The 25,097-nt window shown below is 34.1% G+C and overlaps 1 protein-coding gene across 6 annotated transcripts in view; it reads right to left on the bottom strand.

Annotated features, from left to right (window-relative positions):
- LOC124364743 (homeotic protein spalt-major-like) overlaps positions 1-19,560 on the bottom strand; it is a 151,059-nt gene extending 131,499 nt beyond the window's left edge. For all 6 annotated transcript variants that reach the window (XM_046820444.1, XM_046820446.1, XM_046820450.1 and 3 more), the window contains exon 1: positions 19,113-19,560. In XM_046820444.1, the coding sequence (XP_046676400.1) occupies positions 19,113-19,191 (79 nt within the window). In that variant the 5' untranslated portion in view covers positions 19,192-19,560. The remainder of the gene's footprint in view (positions 1-19,112) is intronic.
- Positions 19,561-25,097: the final 5,537 nt, after the last annotated feature.

Raw genomic sequence — 25,097 nt, 5'->3', positions numbered from 1 at the left:
GCCACAAAGAAAGAAAACAGTACTACAAGCTTAAGATTCTTGAAGAAAAATAAATTTAACTTTGATACATTTTTTAAGTCCATGTTTTCAGATCTGGAATAGTTTTAACTTTTAAAATAAAAATATTTTCGTCGTTGTTAAATTACGAGTAGATTGCTGTAATAAACCTACTGAATTAGAAATAGAAGTGGCCCAAGTGTGGTACCTTGAGGGACACCATCGGCCGCATTTACTCCAGAATGGTAAATTTCTGTCTCTAGTTAGCTACCACAAAATACATGTTACCAACCTTCCAATCCATACAAAATGCTGTTAGCAACATTAATTAAGATTATATTGTTCGGAACCCAGCATTAAACAACGATATTCCAGAAGAGTCTTTCGTAGAAGGTTTGCAAACTTTATGGTGAACACTGGAAAAATACAAATCGAAACAACTTAAGCTGCACTCAAAAGAGATGGGCTATTACAAATGAAAAATTAAACAATGTTGTAGAAGGTTTCCAAGAAAGTAACCGTACTGGCATTCTGTCGGTACCACACGTTCTTTTTAAGTCATATCTCTTGGTAACATTTGTTAATTCCTCTCCCCAAGAAGAACCGCAGGTCCCCCAGATCCTTTAAATAGAACCACAGTACAAATAAAATAGCGAATTTACAATCAAATGCGTGAGAACAAATTAAATAAACGATCACATATCCTTGGTTTGGAATTTATTTTCATAAGAAGATCTCAACGTTGATCAATTTAAATGGTATTCAGTGTATAGATATACGCTGCGATGCTGTCAGTAGGAAATTGATTAATAAAACAGTGAGGCCACCTATAAGTTTGTTTTAAATTATAAATATTCAGTTTCGTTGAAAATATAAAAACGAATACATGCGCGTAATGGGCCAGGATCACGTGTAGATTGCATACTAAACACTGGGGACCTTGGGAAGCGAAATGACACACTGTTTGACTTGCGAGGCTGTGTATGATACAGCAAGCTTATTCACAAGAGTTGACACGCAATATGTTGTGTTTATTAATCGGCGCTCATGCTCATAAATAGTACAAGCACGGTTTCCTGGAGTCGCTTATAATGGATTTAATAAACATACAATTGTTTGCCAATCCAGCATATTTTGCGATTTAAATGCACACAGGAAAGTCTGGAAAATATTACACAAGGATAATACAATAACTGGAAATAATTATCCACAGACTTGTTTGTAACAATCGGCCACTTTATATATCTGTTTATGTTTTTAAACTCTGCTACAATATATGAAGCTGTCACAATTTTAGGTTCTTCACGAAGTTAAAAACTATAATTTAAATTCATTAGCAGTGCTAGAAGAATTTTGTGATTGAAAGAATCATTGCAACCTAAAATTCAACTATAGTTATTTAATGATATGAGTACCAAATTTGGAGGCCCCGGTTTGATGGATATAATTAGATGCTCAGATCGATGTCTAGGTTCAAGAAATATCAAAGTCTCAAGGCTAACTCTTTGGGACTGATGGTTTAAAAAGTAGTTCGAAATCCGAAGCGACAGGTAGGACGGGTTAATAAATATGGTTAAGCGCTCAATTAAAAGTAGGCCTAATAATTTGGAAACAATGGCCCACACGGGCGGAGTTTTTTTCATCAAGACTGGAACAGACGACCGTATGGTGAAATATTTTGGGTGCCACCGTAGTTTATTCGGCAGCCTTACTAGAATCATATTCCAGTCCATGGAGCTATTTGAACTGATTACATGCCTGAGATAAAAATAATGTAACATGTTACAACAGTACAGTATCCCAAGACACAATTATTCACGGAACGTAGTTTTCCGTTCTTTTTCCTTGAATTAGACAAATTTCTCTTATCTAATAATTTTATGGAAAATAAATGTTGAGATTTTATCAAATGACCGTTGGAAGATTTTGGTGTAAATTTCAAAGATAATTAAGACAATAGTCTGATAATTTAGATACAGGTTATGTAATTTGCATCGTTACCTATAACCAAGCCAACCCTGTTAGTGTCAAATAGTTTGGCAAACAACTTTAATCCGAATAGCAGATGAGGATTCTCTTTACAATTTATTTTTAAACATCAGTTATTACGTAAAACTTGGTGCAACGAAGCCAAAATAAATCGTTGGATTGTATTACGTTTTTTACAAAGTTTTATAAGAATTAAGCTGGTATTTGAGATCAAATATCGAGGGAATTTCAGTCGAATCAGAACCAAATACGGACCAAAATATTACACCCACTTTTTGGAGAATGTTTTAAAATTAGTCTTAGATCGAATATAGCTTAAAAGGTTAAAAACAGCGATTCAGTGCCAAAAAACTGCTATTATTAATATATAAACTATACAATTAATATATAAAAAACATTACACATAAACAGAAATAAAGATAGACTCATAAACAATGAAACAATAAAGAAGGCTCTATTGAAAATTTCAGTCATCTTTCTTCTCAATTTATTCAAAAATTAAACTCTAGTCATATCTGATTTTTGGTAATGGATGAAATATTTGCAAAATGTTTGTATTTCCATATTTACACCATACAGTATCTTAATATTAATTGTAGTAAAAATATGTAAATATTTATTTGTAAAGTCGCCCGATGATGAAACCTTTGGTTTCGAAAGGCCTCATTCAAAAAATAAACCATATTAGAAAGGTATTATTCATTAACATTTAGTACTATTTAAAACATTTTCCAATTGCTCTTCAATATAAAACACTGTCTCTAAATGGAACATAAAGCACACACATGGAGCTCGAGTAAATGTCCAGGCCAGAATAGAATTAACTACTCTTGCTCGCAATATAGGCCTACAAATGGAAGGTTATTAAAGTAGAAACAGAAGACTGGTGTACAGCGCGCACAGGTGCAGGCGGAGACACAATATCTCCGAGATATTTCAATATCACAATAGCGGTCTGACAGCTTCGTCATCATCTTACCATATTCATACAGCGACCTTCCCTTCCCTTCTCTTCGTTTTTCCTCAGCCTTGCTTCGCGAGACACTACATATTCCGTAGCAGTTCAAATCTGACTACGTGAAGGAATCGATTCGCAGACCTTGAGCCGGCATTTTTATTGGGCTCCTTTCATAGCTAATGGAGCACTTATCTATCTTTCTTTCGAGCATAAGGCATTTCAAATTTTATGAGCCCGACATTAATGAGGATGCAAGCGCATTAGGGATATCTTTGGTTTTCATTATAATTCGGTTTTTGTAGCCTACGCTGATCACAACCGCTATAGGAACCTCCAGTACATTCCGAGCAGAATTTCATTGTGGGACAAAAAACGTCCCACAGCATTTAAAATGACTGAGGAATTAAAAAAAAAAAAATAACTACTGCTTTTTATGTTGCTTAATATAAATCCTAATTTATTAACATTACGTCATACATGTAGTTTATGATAATAATTTCAGTTTTTAAAACTCAGATGCAATATGACTTCATTTAATTAATAGTTGTTTAGTAACTAATAAGCATACCTTTCTTGGAGTAGTCTGTAGTGTTTTAACACTATTTCAAGTAAATAATTCCACAGATTGACACGGAAAAATACACTTTCTATACAATTAAGTATTGTTCTAACATTCAACGTAATGGGGTTTACACGCTTTCAATATCTGTCCCCCATAAATGTACAATACAGTTTCGAGTCTTATCAGCATATTATGTGAAGTTTTATCTTGTTTTACATTACAGATTTTTAGTAGACCTAATGTTTTTGTCAAAAGTATTCCGATTTATTTTATGGTGCCCATAAAGGTGTACAAATGGAGAAACACAATAATATTATAACATCACAGAGTCCAAAATCATTTTAAATATCGGTCTTAATATTTAAAAACTTTATTTGTCTCAAAGTATTGTGCCTCACTTTGATATTGCAGAACGAATATTTATTAACGTTAACAACCGATATTTAATTTCAGTTGAACAGCAACAATAAATAATTGATCGTAGTATGAATAAAGATGAAAGACCGATAATATAGTGAAATTATTCTTTCAAAATGTTTGACCTGTATATAAGTTACATAGCCTACATATTTCTCATTTTATTTTTGCTACTTAATGGAAAAAGTATATGATTTTTCTAAATTATGTGCTGTTTGTATTGTATTTATAATAGGCACACAACTAAATATTGATTCAAAGTTGAACAATTCACATGGGGATTAAAGTTCAATAGCGAATAAATACACAGTTTTTCATATTCAAACTAAGACAGACGATAAAATAAATAAATGTAGCCCTTGTATCCCAGTTTTCAAAGTTTACCAGAACATCGCTGTTACCAGTGCTACCGTATTACCACAGTAGCTCAATGGTTTTACAATGTCATGTAATTTACCTTGATTATTTTACAGCCTAGCGTAGACTGAGCGTCAATAATTACCATCGCTTGTACACAGCCTACCTCCGGTTTATTGTACAATTATATGGCATCTGCTTTATAAACTCTGTTGCGTAATAACCACTTCACATTTCTAATATTACGCGTAAGAACCGTAGCTTTAATGAGAACATTATTTACTAGGTGTTCAACGCAATTTCGTAATCTTTGTTCGATAACAATGACTTTCAAGTGAGGTATTTTGGTGGCGAGTACAATATATTCTCTGCATTCATTCCTATTTGATTTTATTAAATTACTAATTAATCTATTGTAGACCAATATTTATTAGCATTTTTGAATGGATTTTATCTAGTGCATTATATTATTACTCATAATTAGTATTGAATAGTATCACTGTAATATTGTTATATAATGTTACTTGTTAACCCTAATGGCTTTTTTACATTTGCATTGTCTTTTCATAAGCTACTATTGTAAACTGGCGGTTGCCGCTGGAAGAATAAATAAATAAATAATTAAATCCCAAGAAAATTTGGAAACCCATCCAGTTTGGAGCCTGAACATTGATTGAGCTTACTAAGTACTAACCAAAATATGAATTTTGATAAATAAACGGTTCGTTTTCTTGTGAATATTTGTACATAACAACGTATACAAGAAACAAGTATGTTAAGAGACTACATATCATATAAGTTTAAAAAGATCTATATAAAGTTAATAATTAGGGAAGACAGTAAAAATTTTAAGTTCAAAAATTATGTTCTTTTATTTGAAAAGTGTTTAACTCAAGCTTATAGAATGTAATAACACGAATAATATTCATAATGCGCGTTTTTTTTTTTGAATTTTGTTTCTAAGATTATTTTTCTAAGAAGAATCTGTTTAAAAGCGAACGATAGTTGGTTTCTCAAATGTAACACAGATCTTACGTATTAATCGATCCTTTAATTTTGTTTTATTACTGCAGCAAAAGGGTTAAAAATGTCGCTTGCAACAATGATTTATTCTTAATATTTCCTCACAAATGTTTTACTTAAAAAAAATATAGTTTGTCAAATAAGAAATAACGAACCTCCATTGGGGTGATCCCTACTCTTAAGTAGTCATATGAGAAAATCTTAAGAGTGGACAGTAGTGAAACAACTTCAGTTTTACCTTTTACCCTTTAAGAATAATGTTATATTTCCAACGCTTTTGTGGTCGTATGTGTGGTTGTAGAATCATTGGAAACGTTTTATTTTAGACATACAGTTACTGTTCATCCAAATCCAAATTTCATTTTTCTTACAAACTGTTTATGTGTAAACAATGAAGTGGAAACAAATTTGAGATTTTTCTCAATAACCAATACAAATATTGGAAAGTTTTAAAAGAGTTTGGACGTGTATTCTCAAAATGAAAAATTTACAACGATTCTACGATTAATACAATTTTTAGAAGTTTTACATCACTATTGAGGTGCTAGAATCAAGATAACCACCAGTACAGGTGACTCTTAAAACTCTAATTGTATAACAAATTTGGCAAAGAGAAAAGTGGAATAAAGAAATAATTGAACAAACACGCTGAGTGTAAACATACCTTTCCAGTGAGTACTAACTCATTTGAGGCAGTCTTCCAACGGAAGGAATCGATCTAAACTTTTAGAATATGAGGTTTTCCGGATCTTTCACTTTGAAAATAATCAAAACCCACAAATTCATGTTTCTAAGATTTAATTCTCCCTTTCGTTTTAACTCATTTCATTTCTTCCGACCCTAGACAGTCATCGATAGATCGGAATTAGGGCACCTGGTAAAAAGCCAAACAAGAAACGGGATTAAGCAGAAGCTGAGGTTAATTTAATTAATGTGGGGCCATGTTAAATGACGGGGGCAAAAACTCGGGCCATCCCGAAGACAAGCGTTAACAGCTGTGGAGGCGGCCGCACGCACACTCACACACGCGCGCACACGAGACTTGCGGCTAACCACGGTGCACATGTACCCTGATTCATACGGGGCTCATAAGTGCCTGGCTCGCGTATCCTGTTTCTGTCCCTGAAACATTGCTACTTATAGAATCCTCAAACGTTCTTCACCCAGTTTTTTTATTGACAGTAATAATAAATTATCAGAAATAAGCCTCTTAATAACCAAACTGAATAAAAAAACCTTCTACGCCATTCTGACGCTATAACATGCGTATGTTCAGTTCCACATATCGTATGAGTCATTTTTTGGGATAATTGCAGCGAATCAATCAAAATCTTCCGGGTACAAAAGAGGATCATCAGACTGCCAATAGGGGCCTCCTATAACGATTCTTGTAAACGTCATTTTCAATCCCTTAACATCTTACCTCTGCCTTCATTATATATCTTCCAGTATCTTTTGTGCGCCAAGAAAAACATTGATGAGTTCATATTCAGAGACGACTTTACAAGGAATACATCACTTCTGCAATATCCTATCCATCGAACTACATTTTATCAAATTCCCCATACTACTCCTGCCAACCCACTAAAAAGAAGAGCCATCGTATAAAATGTTCAAGTAACTTCTCTTGTCAATGAATGTTTCTTAGTGTTTCATAATATATGACTTTATCAGATCACAGTTAGTCCCTAGTACGCCATAACTGTTAAATGCTATGTATGCTCTTCCTTCTCAATAACTTGGTAATTCTGACTCGTGCAGATTTAATTACACGTGATTTTATCAATATGATGCGTACCTTAATAATAACAGTGACTAGTTTATAGAACTAGTACTGTTGCTTGCTTAATGTGTTTCATACTTGTTATGTTTAACGACTATTTTACCTTTGTACTTGTGCATGTACAAGGCGTGCCTGATGATGTAAATAAATTCCTACGTCAAGACGTACATTACAATTAATCACTATTTCACTTTAAACAAACCATAAAACGTAAAATGCTTCAAGTCTATGAATAAGAATACAATTTCAACCAATTACTACCATGAACAAGTACTATCTCAAATAATTTAGTGTGAGATATTTCAAAATGTAATTCTTATAATGTCCATGGAGTTTGATACTAAAGATATTAAACAGCAGTCATTCTGATTGTGAAAGAAGAATAACGTTTTACAATGAGTAATAAGTGTTCAATCATAGCATTCTACCCTTATTTCAATTCAATAATTAAAAGATGTCTAGAGCTATAATATTTTAGAGGAAAGCACAACAGATAGACATAAAAACATATTCATATCAATAAGTGCAAACGTAGATGTCAACAGTAGAAAAGTTTACGTTGAATTAAAATTTGTTTATATTTTCAAAATTTCTGCGTCACTGCGACATATTTATGTTTGGGTAATTGTTCGCTTGTTTCTTTTATAATATTTAAACTATCACTTTACTTGGTTTTTCTTAATTCTTAGTTTTCCTACGTTAACTGTTTTTTTTATCGCAATGATATTGTTAAGATATTTTATTTACATACACATTCTCCCACAGCATTATTTTGATCAGAAATATTAATTGTAGTTGTATTCCCACAGGTATATTATAAACTCTCCCGATTTTTGAACAACAGGACAAAACGGGTGATCCCAAATCGGGTCTTCCTTTTTCTCCACCTTTATCAACTCATTAGTTATGAGATTACTGTAACCTTTTAACATTTTCATGAGGGCTGAAAACTTGAATATTTCAATTGAAGCTCAGAATTAATTATTGTTTATTTACTATAATTTCTTTATTGTGTACTAAGCTACAGTGCAAAAATATTAAGTGGACGATATAACTGTATTAATGAAAAGTGGGCTCGTAACTGTTCTTAATGAAGCATTCATTTTGTGCGCAACCTTGAAGTCCTACGGAAGACATCGAGTGCACCTATCTACCGGAAGTGGTAACTCCTAGGAGGTTGAATGACGAGTAAAGAAGCGTCGCGACGCTCTGAGACGGGGTACGCTCGGGTACGAACCTCATCTAGCGGTAGAAAGCGTGCGAAAGTAGCCCGCGTAAACAGTACTGTTGTCAGTTATTCTCACTGCACACGAAAGCAATTAAGATGGCTGAATTCTGTCGGAGGCGGGGCTTCGCTCGACGATATTTCACAATTAGGAAAATAAATATTAACAAGGCTCGGGTGGGAAGGCGCAAAGTGGGGTCTCCAATTTAAAATCTGCCTCTCAATGGCGAGTCAGCGCGTACACGGGGCATATATCTACCTCAAGCTGATTTCCCCTAGTGATTCAGATGATCCCGGTGGACGTAAGATTTGCATTTGAAATTATCAGGAGATACGGGTAACAGAATAAGGCCGGATCGCTGGAAAGGTGATTGCGGGTATTTATTCAGAGGGAAATAGTTTTGTACGTAACTTTGCAGACTATGCCGGTCCGTCTATTCCCCGCCGGTAGGCATTGTAAATACTACATAACCGCCGGTGGACAGTTTTATTTTGAAGTGTCTGTACTTGCGAAAACATTTTTGGTTGTCTAAAACCTGGTCTTTACTGACAGTGAGTCGTCTGAAAAATTCCAAAAACTTACTTTTTTATACGATGTTAATGACCTTATGATCCGTAATTCCATGAATTATTGCTTTGTAATAAAGATTGGACAGGAAAATTGTGAGTCTTGTTTTACTGCCTAAAGTATAAACTTTTTAATGCACTTAATTGATTACAAAGCAATAAAGGAATAGCAGGTTTTGGACATTGATTATCAATAGGAGAAGTGGGTTTTACTCTGTATGGATTTATTATTAAAGCCTAAAATGTAATTTTTTAATGCACTTTAGTCATTAAAGTGCAATAAAGGAATAAAAGGTTTTCGTACATTAATTATTGTCTCGACAGTTGCTACGTATTTAAACCTGTTATCCTTTGAAATCATCGTCCAACAATAATTAACTTAAAACAAGAATAAAAAATGATCCTGTGGTTTTTTTTCCTATGTAGATGTAGATTTAGGATGATAAACTCTAAGAAAATACAAAGATTAAAATTAGCTACCGCATTAGTATTTCCAACTGGGGAAAAGATTAATTATTACGTAATTCAGATTCATGTTCTGCATGTATCTATTTTATTATTATGCTATTTTACAATGCTCTCCATTCAAGCATTGTAAAAATAATATCTTATCATTCAGCAACAAAATATTGTTCGTTTAAAGCTGCTAGTTTTTGCATAGTGTGCGTTACTTTTTATTAATTACAGTATATTTGTTTGAAGTGTATCCTCGGAGCAACTGATCTGTTACTAGCAATAAAAACCTACGTTAAAAATCCAATATTATTCTGAGTCCTTATTATATACTGTTGGATAGGCACATTTGACACAAAGTATATTTGTACAAACAGTGAATGAAACGGAAACAATATATTTTACCCCGTACAAAACAATATGATATTACTAAGGGATTGCACACAAAAAGCAAGGTACATTTCTTCAAGTTGGAAACAATTAAACAATTTAAAAAATTCCCAAAAGGTGCAATAAAGCAAATGTACTATTGACTTATTAAAATATTGAATATTTTTTCACAAGAGTTACCTTGCGTTACACTCTCTTGTAAAATCATAGGAAAATCGCAGTCATACATTTCTTTGAGAATACTTATAAAAACAAGTATTTATTTGCCAAGAATGTACAGCTTTAAGGTAGATTGAGATGTGTAACATGGAAATTAAATCAATTTAAATAATTTATATAACTACTCTCACAAGATACGGAAACACGCACACATTTCTATGTAAATGCAATGATTGCTGCATAGCTGTGTATAAAAACACACATGTGAAAGTATGATTAAATTAAAGGTCACCTTTTCCTATTTTAATCGGTCATGAACTATTCCATGGTGGTCATCTCGTTGTTTTGTGTAATGCATTTGTAAGGTATTGGAATTAGAATCTATTTTCGCAGCTGCAGTTGAAGTTATTTTCCAGATTGTTTTGGTAATTCGCTTTTTGTCTGCTTACAGATCTGAGTAGAGTCGATAAATGTATAATATACCTGTAACTTTTGATATGTATTATCTTTTTATACATCTTGTTCTATTAAAATCCAAACGTTTTGTGGTAAACTACCTACATTTTTGTTCCACTACATTTTTGACGTAACTGTAAAGATTTACTGACAAACTAATTTACTATTAATCTTAAACGCATGAGCGGAAGGTCAAAACATTTAGAGGGCTTAAGTTACTGTTTTTGCATAAAATTATGAATACACTTAGTGTACCATGTCATGTATTGGACTGTATTAAATCATAAATATTTTATAACTAGTTTAATGACATGGGAAATAGGCTTCGGATATTTGCCACCGTTTTATATTACAAAATGTTCTTTCTCTAATGTTTTCTCTCTTTTTTCTAAGTACCTCATTGCCGCACGTTTTAAACAGTTTTCTCACCTGAAGAAGAGGATGGATTTCAATCCATGAAACGTTGTGTTTATGTTACGTTTTGTAACATATAACGATGCAAAATGTCCGAAGTCTACTTCATGTTATATTAACTAGTTATAAACAATTTTATTATTCAATCCAATCCAATACATGAAACACCACCAATTGCATTCATCATTTTACGTCTAAGTGTTTGTACCAACCGCCCTTATGACATATGTCTGTTCATCCTTTCAAACCTGCCATCGTAAATGGCAAACTTAAAAAAAGAAGAAAATGTGTAGGTTAATACGAAGGTACCTAGTAAAGATAAATATATTATTTTGTCCTATATCCCTAAAAAACGAAAAAAAAGAAAAAATAGGTGTCTGCATAGAGATGATTAATAAATGCTATATGTTTGGACCCAAAGTCTGTTGCCACAGAAATGCTGTCAAATTTAATTTATCAAACTAATATAGGCACTACATGAAAATTCACGTTATCTCCAGAACTGTACATAGTTATGAATGAAACCCACCAATGACAGGAGTGTAGGGGCACGGCGACTAGCCACATTGGAGGTTACATCTATAAACGGCGATCGGCCCGGGATCGGCTACCAAACGGACATAAACGGCGGAGTGTGGGTCTCTGAACGGCGCGTGGGGGGATATCGACATGCTTTTACACGGCTGGCAAGAGAACGGCGGGAAATTTCAATTGATAAGATTCCGATGTTGGTATCACTGATTGCAAAAGCAAACACGTAATCGCAGTTGAACACAGTACTCACAGCATGATCCTTGGTTTTATCTCGGATAATGGCGCGCGAAAAAGAATACAAAGTAGATGTCTGTGTTTGCTGTGTATACAATACAACATTGGGACTAAACAACAAGACGCGTGATAAAATATTTGATGATTCATTTCTCCCTGAGACTCTGCTAATTGAAATGTTTGACGATTAATTTCTCCCTGAGACTCTGCTTATTGAAATGTTTGATGATTAATTTCTCCCTGAGACTCTGCTTATTAAAATGTTTGATGATTCATTTCTCCCTGAGACTCTGCTTATTAAAATGTCTGATGATTCATTTCTCCCTGAGACTTTGCTTATTAAAATGTTTGACGATTAATTTCTCCCTGAGACTCTGCTTATTAAAATGTTTGATGATTCATTTCTCCCTGAGACTCTGCTTATTAAAATGTCTGATGATTCATTTCTCCCTGAGACTTTGCTTATTAAAATGTTTGACGATTAATTTCTCCCTGAGACTCTGCTTATTAAAATGTTTGATGATTAATTTCTCCCTGAGACTTTGCTTATTAAAATGTTTGACGATTAATTTCTCCCTGAGACTCTGCTTATTAAAATGTTTGATGATTCATTTCTCCCTGAGACTCTGCTTATTAAAATGTTTGATGATTAATTTCTCCCTGAGACTTTGCTTATTAAAATGTTTGATGATTAATTTCTCCCTGAGACTCTGCTTATTAAAATGTTTGATGATTAATTTCTCCCTGAGACTTTGCTTATTAAAATGTTTGACGATTAATTTCTCCCTGAGACTCTGCTTATTAAAATGTTTGACGATTAATTTCTCCCTGAGACTCTGCTTATTAAAATGTTTGATGATTCATTTCTCCCTGAGACTCTGCTTATTAAAATGTTTGATGATTAATTTCTCCCTGAGACTTTGCTTATTAAAATGTTTGACGATTAATTTCTCCCTGAGACTCTGCTTATTAAAATGTTTGATGATTCATTTCTCCCTGAGACTCTGCTTATTAAAATGTTTGATGATTAATTTCTCCCTGAGACTTTGCTTATTAAAATGTTTGACGATTAATTTCTCCCTGAGACTTTGCTTATTAAAATGTTTGATGATTAATTTCTCCCTGAGACTTTGCTTATTAAAATGTTTGACGATTAATTTCTCCCTGAGACTCTGCTTATTAAAATGTTTGATGATTCATTTCTCCCTGAGACTCTGCTTATTAAAATGTTTGATGATTAATTTCTCCCTGAGACTCTGCTTATTAAAATGTTTGATGATTAATTTCTCCCTGAGACTTTGCTTATTAAAATGTTTGACGATTAATTTCTCCCTGAGACTCTGCTTATTAAAAATGTTTGATGATTCATTTCTCCCTGAGACTCTGCTTATTAAAAATGTTTGATGATTAATTTCTCCCTGAGACTCTGCTTATTAAAATGTTTGACGATTAATTTCTCCCTGAGACTCTGCTTATTAAAATGTTTGATGATTCATTTCTCCCTGAGACTCTGCTTATTAAAAATGTTTGATGATTCATTTCTCCCTGAGACTCCGCTTATTAAAATGTTTGATGATTAATTTCTCCCTGAGACTCTGCTTATTAAAATGTTTGATGATTCATTTCTCCCTGAGACTTTGCTTATTTTTCAACAGGGCCATCTAAAGCCTTGATCGTCTATGCAAAGTGGAATTACGACAATTGAAGTTGACCATGTAATTGTAATAATCAGTTATACTAAAACAAATGAAGCGTAGTTTGAAGTCCTTTAGTAGCTATTTTAAAAATACATGTGTCCAAAATTTCTAAGAGCTATACTAATTAAATTATTTATATATATCTATATAAATATATATTCGCATTATGCGTTATTTAGATTGGGGTTAAGACCAACACTAATCAAGAAATTGGAAGAAATACATTTCTGTATTCGTTTGTACGCTGTTAAAATAAAAAAAAACATTTTTGTTTTAATTTTTCATTGAGAAGTTCAAGGTCTCTTTTAAGGTGAATAGGGTCTTGAAGGTGGGTTGGAAAACCCGTTTCTAGTTGGTTGGATAAGAGCCCTGTATATAGAACTGTAACCTGAAGATTGATTAGATTAGACTTTTTTTAAACAAAAAGGACACCGAAAAGTAAAAAAAAAATTTTTATGGAAGTAATATTTCAAAAACATATTTAAAGTACTTCAAACCCTCTGACAGTTCACGTTAAGTAGACAATTACACATTATTTGTCACACATAACGTTTAATTACACAAATAATTCTGCGTGGTAAAAAATATTTCATCTGTGATTGAAACTGGTACAACACAGTTTTAGTTCAAAGTTTCTTTCATTTCGAAATATATAAATGAAATATCAATGATTTAATAACAAAAAAACTTTGTTATATTATATATGTCCATGTCACCGTTTTTCTCTTCTGCTTCACAATCCAATAAGCAATAGAAAACTAAACGTTAATTACACATAGCAACATTACCACTCATGCAGTTGCTGATTTATACACATGTAGAAATGGTTTATAGTTCAAATCCATTAGAAGAATTAACATACACTAAAATATCCTAGATAACAGCAAAGTGCAAAGTTGAAACTCGCTATAATGATAAAACCAAAAGCAAATAAATTATCAGAATTAACTTTATTCTTTTATGCCATGCCACAATCATTATGCACAAATACTTCACGGTAATAAAACGATGATATTTATGATAATTTTACGGCGCAATAAATATCTATGAAATGTGCATGCACTTAAGTCCTGAAATATAAACTCGAAACACAAAACAAATACTTCAGGGATCTATTGAAATGGATTTTAATGTACAGTCAACCACGTCGTTAAGACCAACACAAACATCATTCATACTATGTGATATGGAATCAACTAATTATCTTCCTGGGCGGCAGTAAAATGTCCCGTGCAATAAAACTAAATTATTATCTACCTTGGACGCTTTTGTGTCTAGAAATGGCATAATAAATGAAAAACTAAAATCCGAGTGTGAAAAACACATTTTAACACTTATCTGTTAGACACGCCATAAATATTATTACTATAATTTTTTATACTGCGTTTACATATGGCAATTTTTTACTTTTTGCCTTTGGTACGCTACATGATTTTGCTAGTTTTTTGGTTGAAGTTGGTCAAATTTAATTCCCTCTATTTGCGAGCGAAAAATGTTATCGGGTTTTCAAATCCAGGTCCGGAACATACATTTGAATTACAGTTCTAAGAATGTTGAAAAAAAAAAACAATTACATAAAGAGATGGTAAGAGGAGCAATAAAAACGTACCTAAAAACAAAATATCCCCTTAATTTTAATATGGCATGAGCCGATAATATTGCTTCCAATCTACATCGAAATGGCCAACATTGAAAGAGCTCGGTCACTTCCCTCCAACATCTACTGCACCAACAGGTTTGCTGATAGGCTACCAGAAACTGATAATACTGTAGTCTATCAGTCGCGCGTGGGCGTACATCAGCCTGGCCGACTTCCAAGGGACAAATGGTCCATTTCTAATCAGACCGACTACAACACCATTTTAATTAATTTACAGCCGTCCAATGATTATTCTATTAAAATAATGTACCACGCGGATGGCATTAACGCGCGTTATCATTTTTTACCCGCCATCCCGCGTTCCGAACTGAAATAGTTAATGTATCTTATTTATAGTTCTTTTGTCTTCTGGTGGATGTCTATAAATAGGATGCGGACGCTGCGACGTTAGTCCGCTATTGTAGGATAGCTTCCGGCTATTGTGGGCCTCTTTGAGAGATCGGCACAGATTTGTTCGGCTAATCGTTGTCGGAAAAATTAAAGCACCGAAGATGGATCCTTGCGGCACTCCGGTTATTCGATTTGTTGTTTTCGCCATAATTTAGAAACTCCGATACCCAGGGTGGCAATTCTTATGAAGTAAGTACGCGCTGAATAAAGTGACAAAGAAGTTCGAAACAACAGTGACTAAAAGTAGTTCAAAAACTGTTGTAATGCAAGAATTTGTAGTGTTCATCTGTAAATTACGTTCTGTCCAGCACGGATTCAAAGATAAATTATTAAAGCTTTCAATATGTGGAAGTTTTAATTTCTAAACTTCCTGGAAGCGAATATTGAGCAAAAGTGGTGAGCATCACACAGACTGCATTAATTACAAATCTACACTTATCCTAACTAAAATTATTTCAGCTTGTCTTGAAATGGTTGTTAAGATCTAGCCGTTGTCTTTAAGAGATTGGCACAGATTTGTTCGGCTAATTGTTGTCGGAAGAATTAAAGAGCAGAAGATGGATCCTTGCGGTACTCCGGTTATTTGATTTGTTGTTTTTGCCATAATTTAGAAACTCCGATACCCAGGGTGGCAATTTTTATGGAGTAAGTACGCGCTAAATGAAGGGACAAAGAAGTTAGTAAGTCGGTTTCGTTGTGAGCAAGAAATAGTTCAAACACTTTTGTAATGCAAGAATTTGTAGTATTTACCTGTAAATTACGTTCTGTCCAGCACGGATTCAAAGATAAATTATTAAAGTTTTCAATATATACAAGTTTTAATTTCTAAATTTCCTGGAAGCAAAAACTGTAAGCATCACACACATTGCTTTAATTACAAACCTATACTTATCTTAACTAAACTTATTCTTGTCTTGAAATGGTTGTTTAGATCGAGCCGTTTCTCAGTTTAATCCCTGGTATATAATGTGTTGCGCATCATCCAGAACCGGTTTTACATTAATTACAAAATACACATTTATTAAATAGCTTCCAGGTGCGGCTATACATACATATACCAGGTAGCGTTGGCAGTAAAGCAAACATTGGCTTACTGTAGCTGATGAAACGCTTGTTGAACACAGGTCTAATCCAAGTTAGGACAAATCACGTATTAGTACGCGTACTAAACCATGGTCTGCGCTGATTAAAAAGACAAAACTTAAAGAATTCCGCGGAGAATGCCTAGTCATTACCACACAGGTGGAGATTTACTTAGGATTCGCTATTTACTTAATTAGCTGGAATAAACAAGTAGATACTTCTGAGAAAACCTAATGAGAACTGGCACACAGAAGGTTGCCTTCTGCCGATGTAAATGCCCCCAACGCGAGAATGTTAAGTAAGGTAAAAAAGCGTTATAGGTTGTATTGACTTTTTTAACAATAAAAAATTGACATTAATCACTAAACTAAGAGTAAGTTAAAATTAATTTTTTAAACTCTTATAAAATAAAACATAAAACATTGTTTGTTAATATAAAAGTGTTTCTTTCTGCATAAACAGTCCAGTATGGGCGGCTTACACATTAAATGCATTTTTAAACTGGAATACGTAATAATATATGGAGATTTATATAAAACTTTTAATTAAATAATTTATCCTGGATGTTTTCTTCCCCGGCTGATAAATGAACCTATTCATTTTATAACCAAATAGCTTTTTATGCAGTGTATTGTGTGGTTTGATATTTTTATACGAGTTAACAAATTTGTTAATAAAATAAAATATCTTTAGAAAGACTAACAATAAATTATTGACTAATATCGCCTAATTTTTTCATTGATATGCAATCAGTTTGAGATTTTTAAACGTTGGCTACTTTTATTTTGTAGACGATTATGCCGGTAATAAAATTCAATGTTTTGTAAGAAATCTAAATTTTCTCGTTAAAATAAAACACTCTCAGCTCTTTCAAAAATCCATTATCTTTTATATTTTGAAGTTGGAGAGTTTGAATCTGATAGTTACATTTGAAAACAATAACGTATAATAATTAGATTATAGGCATGGTTATTTATTTATTAATGATCAGATTAATCAACAGTTCAAAAAATTAATTGTTTGTCAATTTATTTTTAAATTTACTTGTGGCTATTCACAAAACAAATAATTGCAGTTTTTCATGATAAACATTATTGTTACTGAATACGTTTCGCATATATTTAACAGAATATGCTATGTATTTAAATAAATGAACGTTAAGAATAATTCAATATATTTTTTACTGACTGTATAAAATCTATATCTGAATAATTTCCAAAGAACCAATTTCAATACAATATAGAAGTTTCTTATGCACGTACATTCTACATTTTAAGTATATCGAATCCTTAAAAACCACTAGAGATGTTGTATAAATGTCATATATCAAAATCTAAATTAGAACACCAAAATTATTTCACCGAAAAAACGAGTCCGCTTAAAAATATGTATACAAAAACCTTTCATTACCACATACACTTATTTGGCATATTTTAACATTTTACAAAAATGTAGTGTATATACAAGTTATTTTATATTTATAATTTGATTCCAGTAATCAAAACATTGCCCACTTCCTCCAAATATATGTTTCAAACATTAAATAGGGGTCGCGATGAGTTAAAATAAAAACGACAATTAGATCGCATTTTAGTAAATATGCGACATGGTAACAACTAACCGAACATTGTAACTTTTAACAGGTCAATTTAGGATTTATAAATTCCAATTTAATCTACAGAGCGAGGCTTAGAATAAAAATACAATACTTTTTAAATCTAGTCCAATAAAATAACAAATAATAAAATCTCAAATATTTGTGTGAACGCCCTACAGTTATATTTCATTTCGATTTCATTACGATCTGGGTATATGATATAAGATCTAATATACGTTTTATAACTTTTTTTAGTGTGTTGTAAGATAGGAAATGAATAGCCTAGGTCTGTAGGCTGAGCACCGCAGAAGGAAAGCGAGAACGGCCGCTCAGCCTCTGTAACCGCGGCGCACAGCCTATAGCATCCTCCCGGTGCAACCGGCAGATCACAACTTTGTTTATATTCGCCTTGGAAAATACCCGTTATTAAAAATTAAAATATAACAAACAACACGAAAGGAGTTCCATATATGGTCAGTATCCTAAGTATTATTTAGCGTTGTTCAAGTAAGTTAATTATTTTAAATACGAACATAGGTACAGTAAATGTTATGACTGTGCATTAAAGCTTTAGGAATTAGAATAACTTGATTTTACAGCTGTCACTGATTATAAGTTGGAATAATAATTATTAAAACCTATTACCGCTTTATTTATGGGTTTCGAAAATGTCTAAAATAATCGCCAAATCTAAAGTTAAATCATTGGATATTAAAAAAACATTTTAATAATTATAATAAAAAATTTTCAACAAATCTCGAAAACTAAGTGATTGTTTTGTTCACGCGATAACATTCTCTTAGCGGAGATCCACAAAAATGTACATATGTCTCTAAATACAGTAATTTACTAATTTTATTTTCACTTAAACACAGTAAAATATTAATTATATGGTAGTTCAAGTATTTTTGTGTTGACGCCTCAAAATGCAATAAACGAATTATTTTGTTTTTTTAATATTTAGAGTATTGCACATGAAATACCTAATTTTCGTGGTTGACAAATTTCACAACAATTCAGTAATTTATTTTGCGATATTAATTTGGAGAACGTAAACAATATTGTTAAGATTGCACTATTGACGAAGTTGTCGCGATTGCACACATTTTGTTGAGGGTATACATTGACGATCACTTCACACCACGCACATCACGTCACCACACTTACCGTTAGTGATTTCCACGGGTTCCAGACCATCCTCGGACTCGAACACCCTGATGGGGCGGGCCTGTTTCCTTCGGGACATCTCCAGCTCAGCTGTTCATCGTCCAGTGATAACAGGGTCACTCACAGATATGATATGAGCCGCCTAGCAGTGCATTCGCTTCCACGACACGGCCGATTGTGTGTAGAACAGCGGTCTCGGCACGATCTCCACTTCGGCAATCTTCGGGTGAGTCCGGCTCGGGGCGGTACTTCCCACTTCCACCGTGGGGCGGCGTACCCTGTACTTTCGTTAGTTTATGACACCGGATAATAACGGCAATGTCGACATCGGTACACTGTCGGAGAAGAAATACTCGTGGAGTCCAAAAAAAATATTAAAAACTTTGAAAAAAATTTGAATGAAAACTGATTAGCGAGCGTGTTGAGAGGTCGACACACTGCTGACGGAGTCGGAAGACACACTGACGGTCGGAGTCGGGTGAGGTGGCTCGGACGCGGGGGGCGGGGCCACACAATCCCCCGACCAATCAAAACACCGCTCATAACCGACGGTGGGGGTCCATTCATACAGCACTAAATACATTTTACTATTTAAATACTTGGCTATGACAGACACTCGCCTCGCCTTCAGGGCAACATTACCTGTGAAATCAGCCCCTCACGCATTGGGCTCACTTCGCTCTCAGGCTCGAGATTGTGGTAACGTCGAGTTTTAATTTGCTAAACGATCAATAAGGTATCAGAGCTTATGTCCACAGAACTGTTATAGCCGTGGCTCCGACATCAAGAATAGCGCAGATCAAGATGAAGACTTATAGTTCCTACTATCTTTAAATCCAAATTTTCGTAGCGTACTTTTCAAAATTACTTTTTACTACATGGACCGTTGTAATTTTCCAGTTTTGCTTTCATGGTTTCATTTACTTGTTTGTGTAAATTCTATATATAATTGTATAGGCAGTATTACAATAAACTATAGAAACAAAAGTTGACACGAATTACGTTATATAAAAAATATCTATACTATGTGTATCATTTTATGTAACAAAACAAAACAGTTAAAACAGTTTAACATTTAGTTACTTTTTACTGTTTTTAAGGATATACCCTACTATGATTCTATTGTGGTGGTGGCCTCTTATTATACTGCAGCCATTCTATATTCGTCAATTCTTATTTACACTACTAGGTCTACTACGTATTATTCTACACATTACTGGCTAAAATATAATGTACTACTGTTTAAAGTGAATTTACCGAACAGTACAAATTGTTGTACGAGTATAACCTATAATCGAGCCATCTCATTGGTGTTTCTAAGCACCTTCTCTGGCATCCAAACGTTCTAGAGGTAGCAACGAGCCTCTTTTATTATAAACAAATTGTTCCGCAAAATGACCTTTACGGAGATTTTTCTAAATAGCAGATGATGTTTGTCCTGAATACACAAGAATTACAATTCCTGACTACCAAACCGGTCGTGAAAATGTTGCCCACAAAGGGTTCCCGAAGCTTCCCCTCCACTGAAGATCGTGATCTTCTGGATCTGAGGAGGGGCGGTCGGTCACGTGATCAGGATTTTTTTATACATCATTAACTAACTTCCGAGTTTGAAATATTGCAGTTCAAGTATGAGTTTCCCATCTCGTCTTTTATGGAGACTGCAGGTTTAGCGTATTATGGAACTAAACATGATCTATTGTTTGATGAGTATTTTTCCTATGCGTATTACGGATTTCAGGGATTCTCCTCCATACAACCGTTCTTTGGATACTGCAAGCTAGAAGAGTGGGTTGTCCTCAAGGATGCAAATCCTTATAAACAAATCACAAAGGCATTTCTTGCTAACTAGTCAATAGTTTTCTGCCAAAGGGCATACTACGGCAGGGAATCCAGCTTTTGGTTTAGTTTGACTTGAAAGGATAGACTTAAACGTTTCCCTTTGATAATAAAGTCTCGGGACTTGCTCCTTTACGGATAAATTGATTACATGATTACATCCAACATTAAGTGAGATTACATCCAATATAATTGTGAACTTATATATTTGACAACACATATCCTTGTTGTAGTTTCTACAACTGGAATGAAAAACAATATTTAAATAAAAATTAATATAAATTGTGAACGAATAAATAAACACAGTCTGTGGCATTCTCCAACTTACAAATTGCAAAAGGCAGTTTCATTAAGGAAAAATCTTGGAGCATTGGAAAAAGTTTAGTTGATAATTCTTCTACGCTAAGCACTTATGTATTATTTGTCACATGAGGATTGTCCTAACGATAAACAATAAAAAAACGCTTTAAAAAAATGTTACTTCATTTATTTTTAGACGATGTAGTACCTAATTTCGTAATAGTCAGGTTTTGAATGTGTTCGCGCAGTTCTGACCAATTGTACCAAAATCGGACAATCAAGGAAGTGAAATCAAAAGACAATTCAAAACTTAGTAAAATATTTTAAGGAAATTGTTTCAAATATGTGATCCGTAGAGTTTTCTCCCCAGACAAAAAAAATAAACAAAGTATTTTATATTACAAAATATTGAACGTACTCGTATGTTCTAGGATTTTGTATTTGTCAAACTTCATTTTCATAAATTTCAGAAACACTACAACAGTGAAATTTGCTAACAATATCATGAACATTGTATTCCAAGAAGTAATTCCAGTTGCAACCCTGTTATCTCTGTAAGGTTGGTGATACTGATTACTTGCGGCGTAACGATTTGTGAGTCTGACTGCTTGTTTATCTTTTTTTATCAGGTAGCATTCATTACTTGTCATAGACAACATGTTTACATTCTTTACTTGTCCCTGAAACAGTACTCTTGATAGAGCAGGCCATTAACCAAATTCAGCTGTTTACTTAATTTGTTTGCTTTTTCTTTTTTTACCCACGTTCTTTGTTTCAGCCACGTGTATAAAACAGTGGACACTCGTTTACCACTGATTTTGAAATTCTGTGATTGGAGAACTTATGTATATTTTTATATTTCTTTGTGTCTATACAATTACTAAAGTTTTACTGAAGACATTATAAAACACACACTTTAGCCTTTACTTATACTGACTATATAAAGTTTTTTTTTCAATATCCGTCGTTTTGAACATTGACAATGTTAAATATAATATTTTGTATGGACGATAAATTGGAGAAATTCACATTTTATAAGAAGAAGAAGTACAAATACATGATGGCATTGCATTCCATTCGTTCAACATAAATTATATGATAAACTATAGATTTTTCTGTCATTTGGTATTTCTGGAACATTAAAGTTGTGTTTTTTCAGCCTGGGATGATCAAATTGTTGAAGATCAAAATCTCGAAAACTATTATTCGCTTCTGCAAAAATTTCTCTTTTGACTCGATATCCCCAAAAAATTAAAGTTTAGACTTACAATTTTTCATGAAGCTTAATACTAAAAGAAACATAGAATCCGATGATTATTCATTTACCTCCATGGAATTTGAGTGACAGCCAGGGAAATCTAATTTTCCGCAGGAGATCGCGGATTGAACCGTAAGTAATTATTTTGTTACTACTCACTGATCTGCCATTTATCTACTTGTCTGTCTGTCGTAGCTTGCAGGATATCTTGAGAACGAAATGTGTTACAGCCTTTAAATTTTGTATGAGGCTTCACTACTACGTAGATAAGATCGAGTTTGTTTATGGTGCATATCCATCAATGGGATTTGGCTGAGCGTTAGTGCAGCCTATTGTTGAGGTGAACATCTCGGTATCTAATTGAGCTAAAGACTTGAAGTTTCAATCAAACTTCATTTCTAACTAGGCAAGATTTAGTCCGATAATGGTCAAATTTGGCTGAGCGTTAGTTAAGTGCATTATTAGAAGGATATAGCAAGAATGAATAAGTTATAGAGCTTTGGACGTCCCTTAATTGGATATTATCATCTGACCAGAATGCCATCAAGGACACGCCCATTGCCTTCAAACAGCGAATGGGTCCGGAACAGAAATCCTCTGACATGTACTATCTTTTTCGGTAGTTACGTCAAAGAATTTGGCGAGATAACTCCAATGGCCTGGTACTTGGTCTGACGTACCCCTTGCTTGTTTGTATTTTTGTCAGTGAAATGAACAAAGAATTATGGTACTTTAAATGTTTTACGGCTCTCTGATCCTAGAAAAGTTTCTAGGCTAGTATAAAACAAAGTTACAGAGAAACTAAGATCGGTTGACGGATTAACTATATTACAAGCTATAAAATGGTCAAGAACCGGTTAGGCTAATCAGTCACTTTGGTTGGCTATGTTTGAAATAGTGTTGAGGCTAGAACACAATCGTATTGTCGATTAGTCCTATCGATAGTGTTCAATCGGATTGTGAGTGCGCAGATGTTGGCGGCTTACGTCAGATTATCGATTAGTGTTCACTAAAATATCGATGTTGAATGAGGATGCCCAGTAGAGCTGCAGAGGCTGCGTGGTCATTTGTCCTTTCATATTTGGTAATTATGGAATTTAAAATATTCTGTATTGTTTGTACCAGTGCCCTTTCATTCATTCGTTTCTTCTCTCTTTTGATATGTTACTGCTGGGAAAGACATCGAATGTTTAGTATCGATTTAATGAGTGATCATTTTGTTTTAATTATACACCTCCAGGGGGGTAGATAACTCAAGAAACCCATATCAGTGTTAAACGTATCTCTAACACGTCCATTAGTCGTACATGCGACCAAGAAAGTAGACAGGAATGAATTTTGAGGGGGGAGGGGGGTTCAGACAACTGACATTTACCCGTAGTGGACAGAGAGTAAGGCCCCATTTTGTTCCTTAAAAAGTTCTTGACCTGTTTCTTTGTTGGGAACGACCTCTCAGCAGTACATGTAAGTAATATTGAATTATTTAAAATAAGTAAGTAATCGAAAAAATTAAAAATTTGGGGGGAAGGTCCGGACCCTTTGGATCCCCTCGCTGTAGGTATTTTACAATCATAAATATTTGTGCGGCAGGTAAAAGTATCTTTATATAGAAAGATTTTGGTGCTTTATACTTGTCAAATCGCTTTTGGAAGAAATCACTCTTTCGAGCGAAAGGATATCCATTCTGTACATGTCCGAGAATGATAAATGGTCTAATATAATTACTTCATTCGGCGACCCTTAATAGAGTAGCCACTTCCATACCTCCCTCAGGAGTTCCACGGGGCGGAGGGGGATGGGGGGAAGGATAAATCGTATTAATTGTTACCGAGGGGGATGTAGTCATTTTCCGCGATGAGAAATAGGCGTCGTACACGGCGCGCGGCGTCGCGACGCCCGGGTCTAACCCATTGTGGGGGCGAGTACACCCCGATTAACCCACCCTCCCCACGCTGATTATATTTTAAAACTTTGACACAAAATTCAATTGAAAGGCAGATGCTTAAAATATTATCGCAGCAGGCCTAATCCCCGATCGAGAGGGGATGATGGGTCAATTGATTACTGGCACACCCTCGCTTCCATTAAAGAACGCCCTTTTCATTTTCTATAGCCGGCCCGCTGGACGGTTGTTTTAAAGTCTTTATTCTCAAAGTCTTCCCCGAACGCCGATATGCTTCCGGTAATTAAAGGGTGTTCCTTTTCTAATAGCAGGATATCTGGTGTCCGACGTTTCCCCGGATTCTTTCACAAGTAAAGTCGCCTTTTATCGGCAATGGAGTTTAAAGTAAAGGTTTCCGTTTTAAGGAAAAGAATTCTAAGACAAACTGGATATCGCTGTTAAAAATTGAATCAGTAGGAATCGTTACAATTTTAATTGGAAAATTCGCGAAAATATAAACGTACCAAACATTGTGATTAAAATTGTAAATTACAATGTTCCACGAATACGTAATATATTAAACACACAACTTACAAACTTAAACCTGTGGCATAGGAGTGCGCAGGGTTCTTGATTTGGAGGTACCTGACATACTAGTGGTTTGTGAGAGGTACGGGGGGAGGTATTCCAACAAAAAGAAGGTTCC

This window comes from Homalodisca vitripennis, chromosome 6 (genome assembly GCF_021130785.1).
Source record: "Homalodisca vitripennis isolate AUS2020 chromosome 6, UT_GWSS_2.1, whole genome shotgun sequence".
Classification (NCBI taxonomy): Eukaryota; Metazoa; Arthropoda; class Insecta; order Hemiptera; family Cicadellidae; genus Homalodisca; species Homalodisca vitripennis.
The sequence above is the reverse complement of the archived record's forward strand: the minus strand, read 5'-3'. Positions and strand labels throughout refer to the sequence as shown.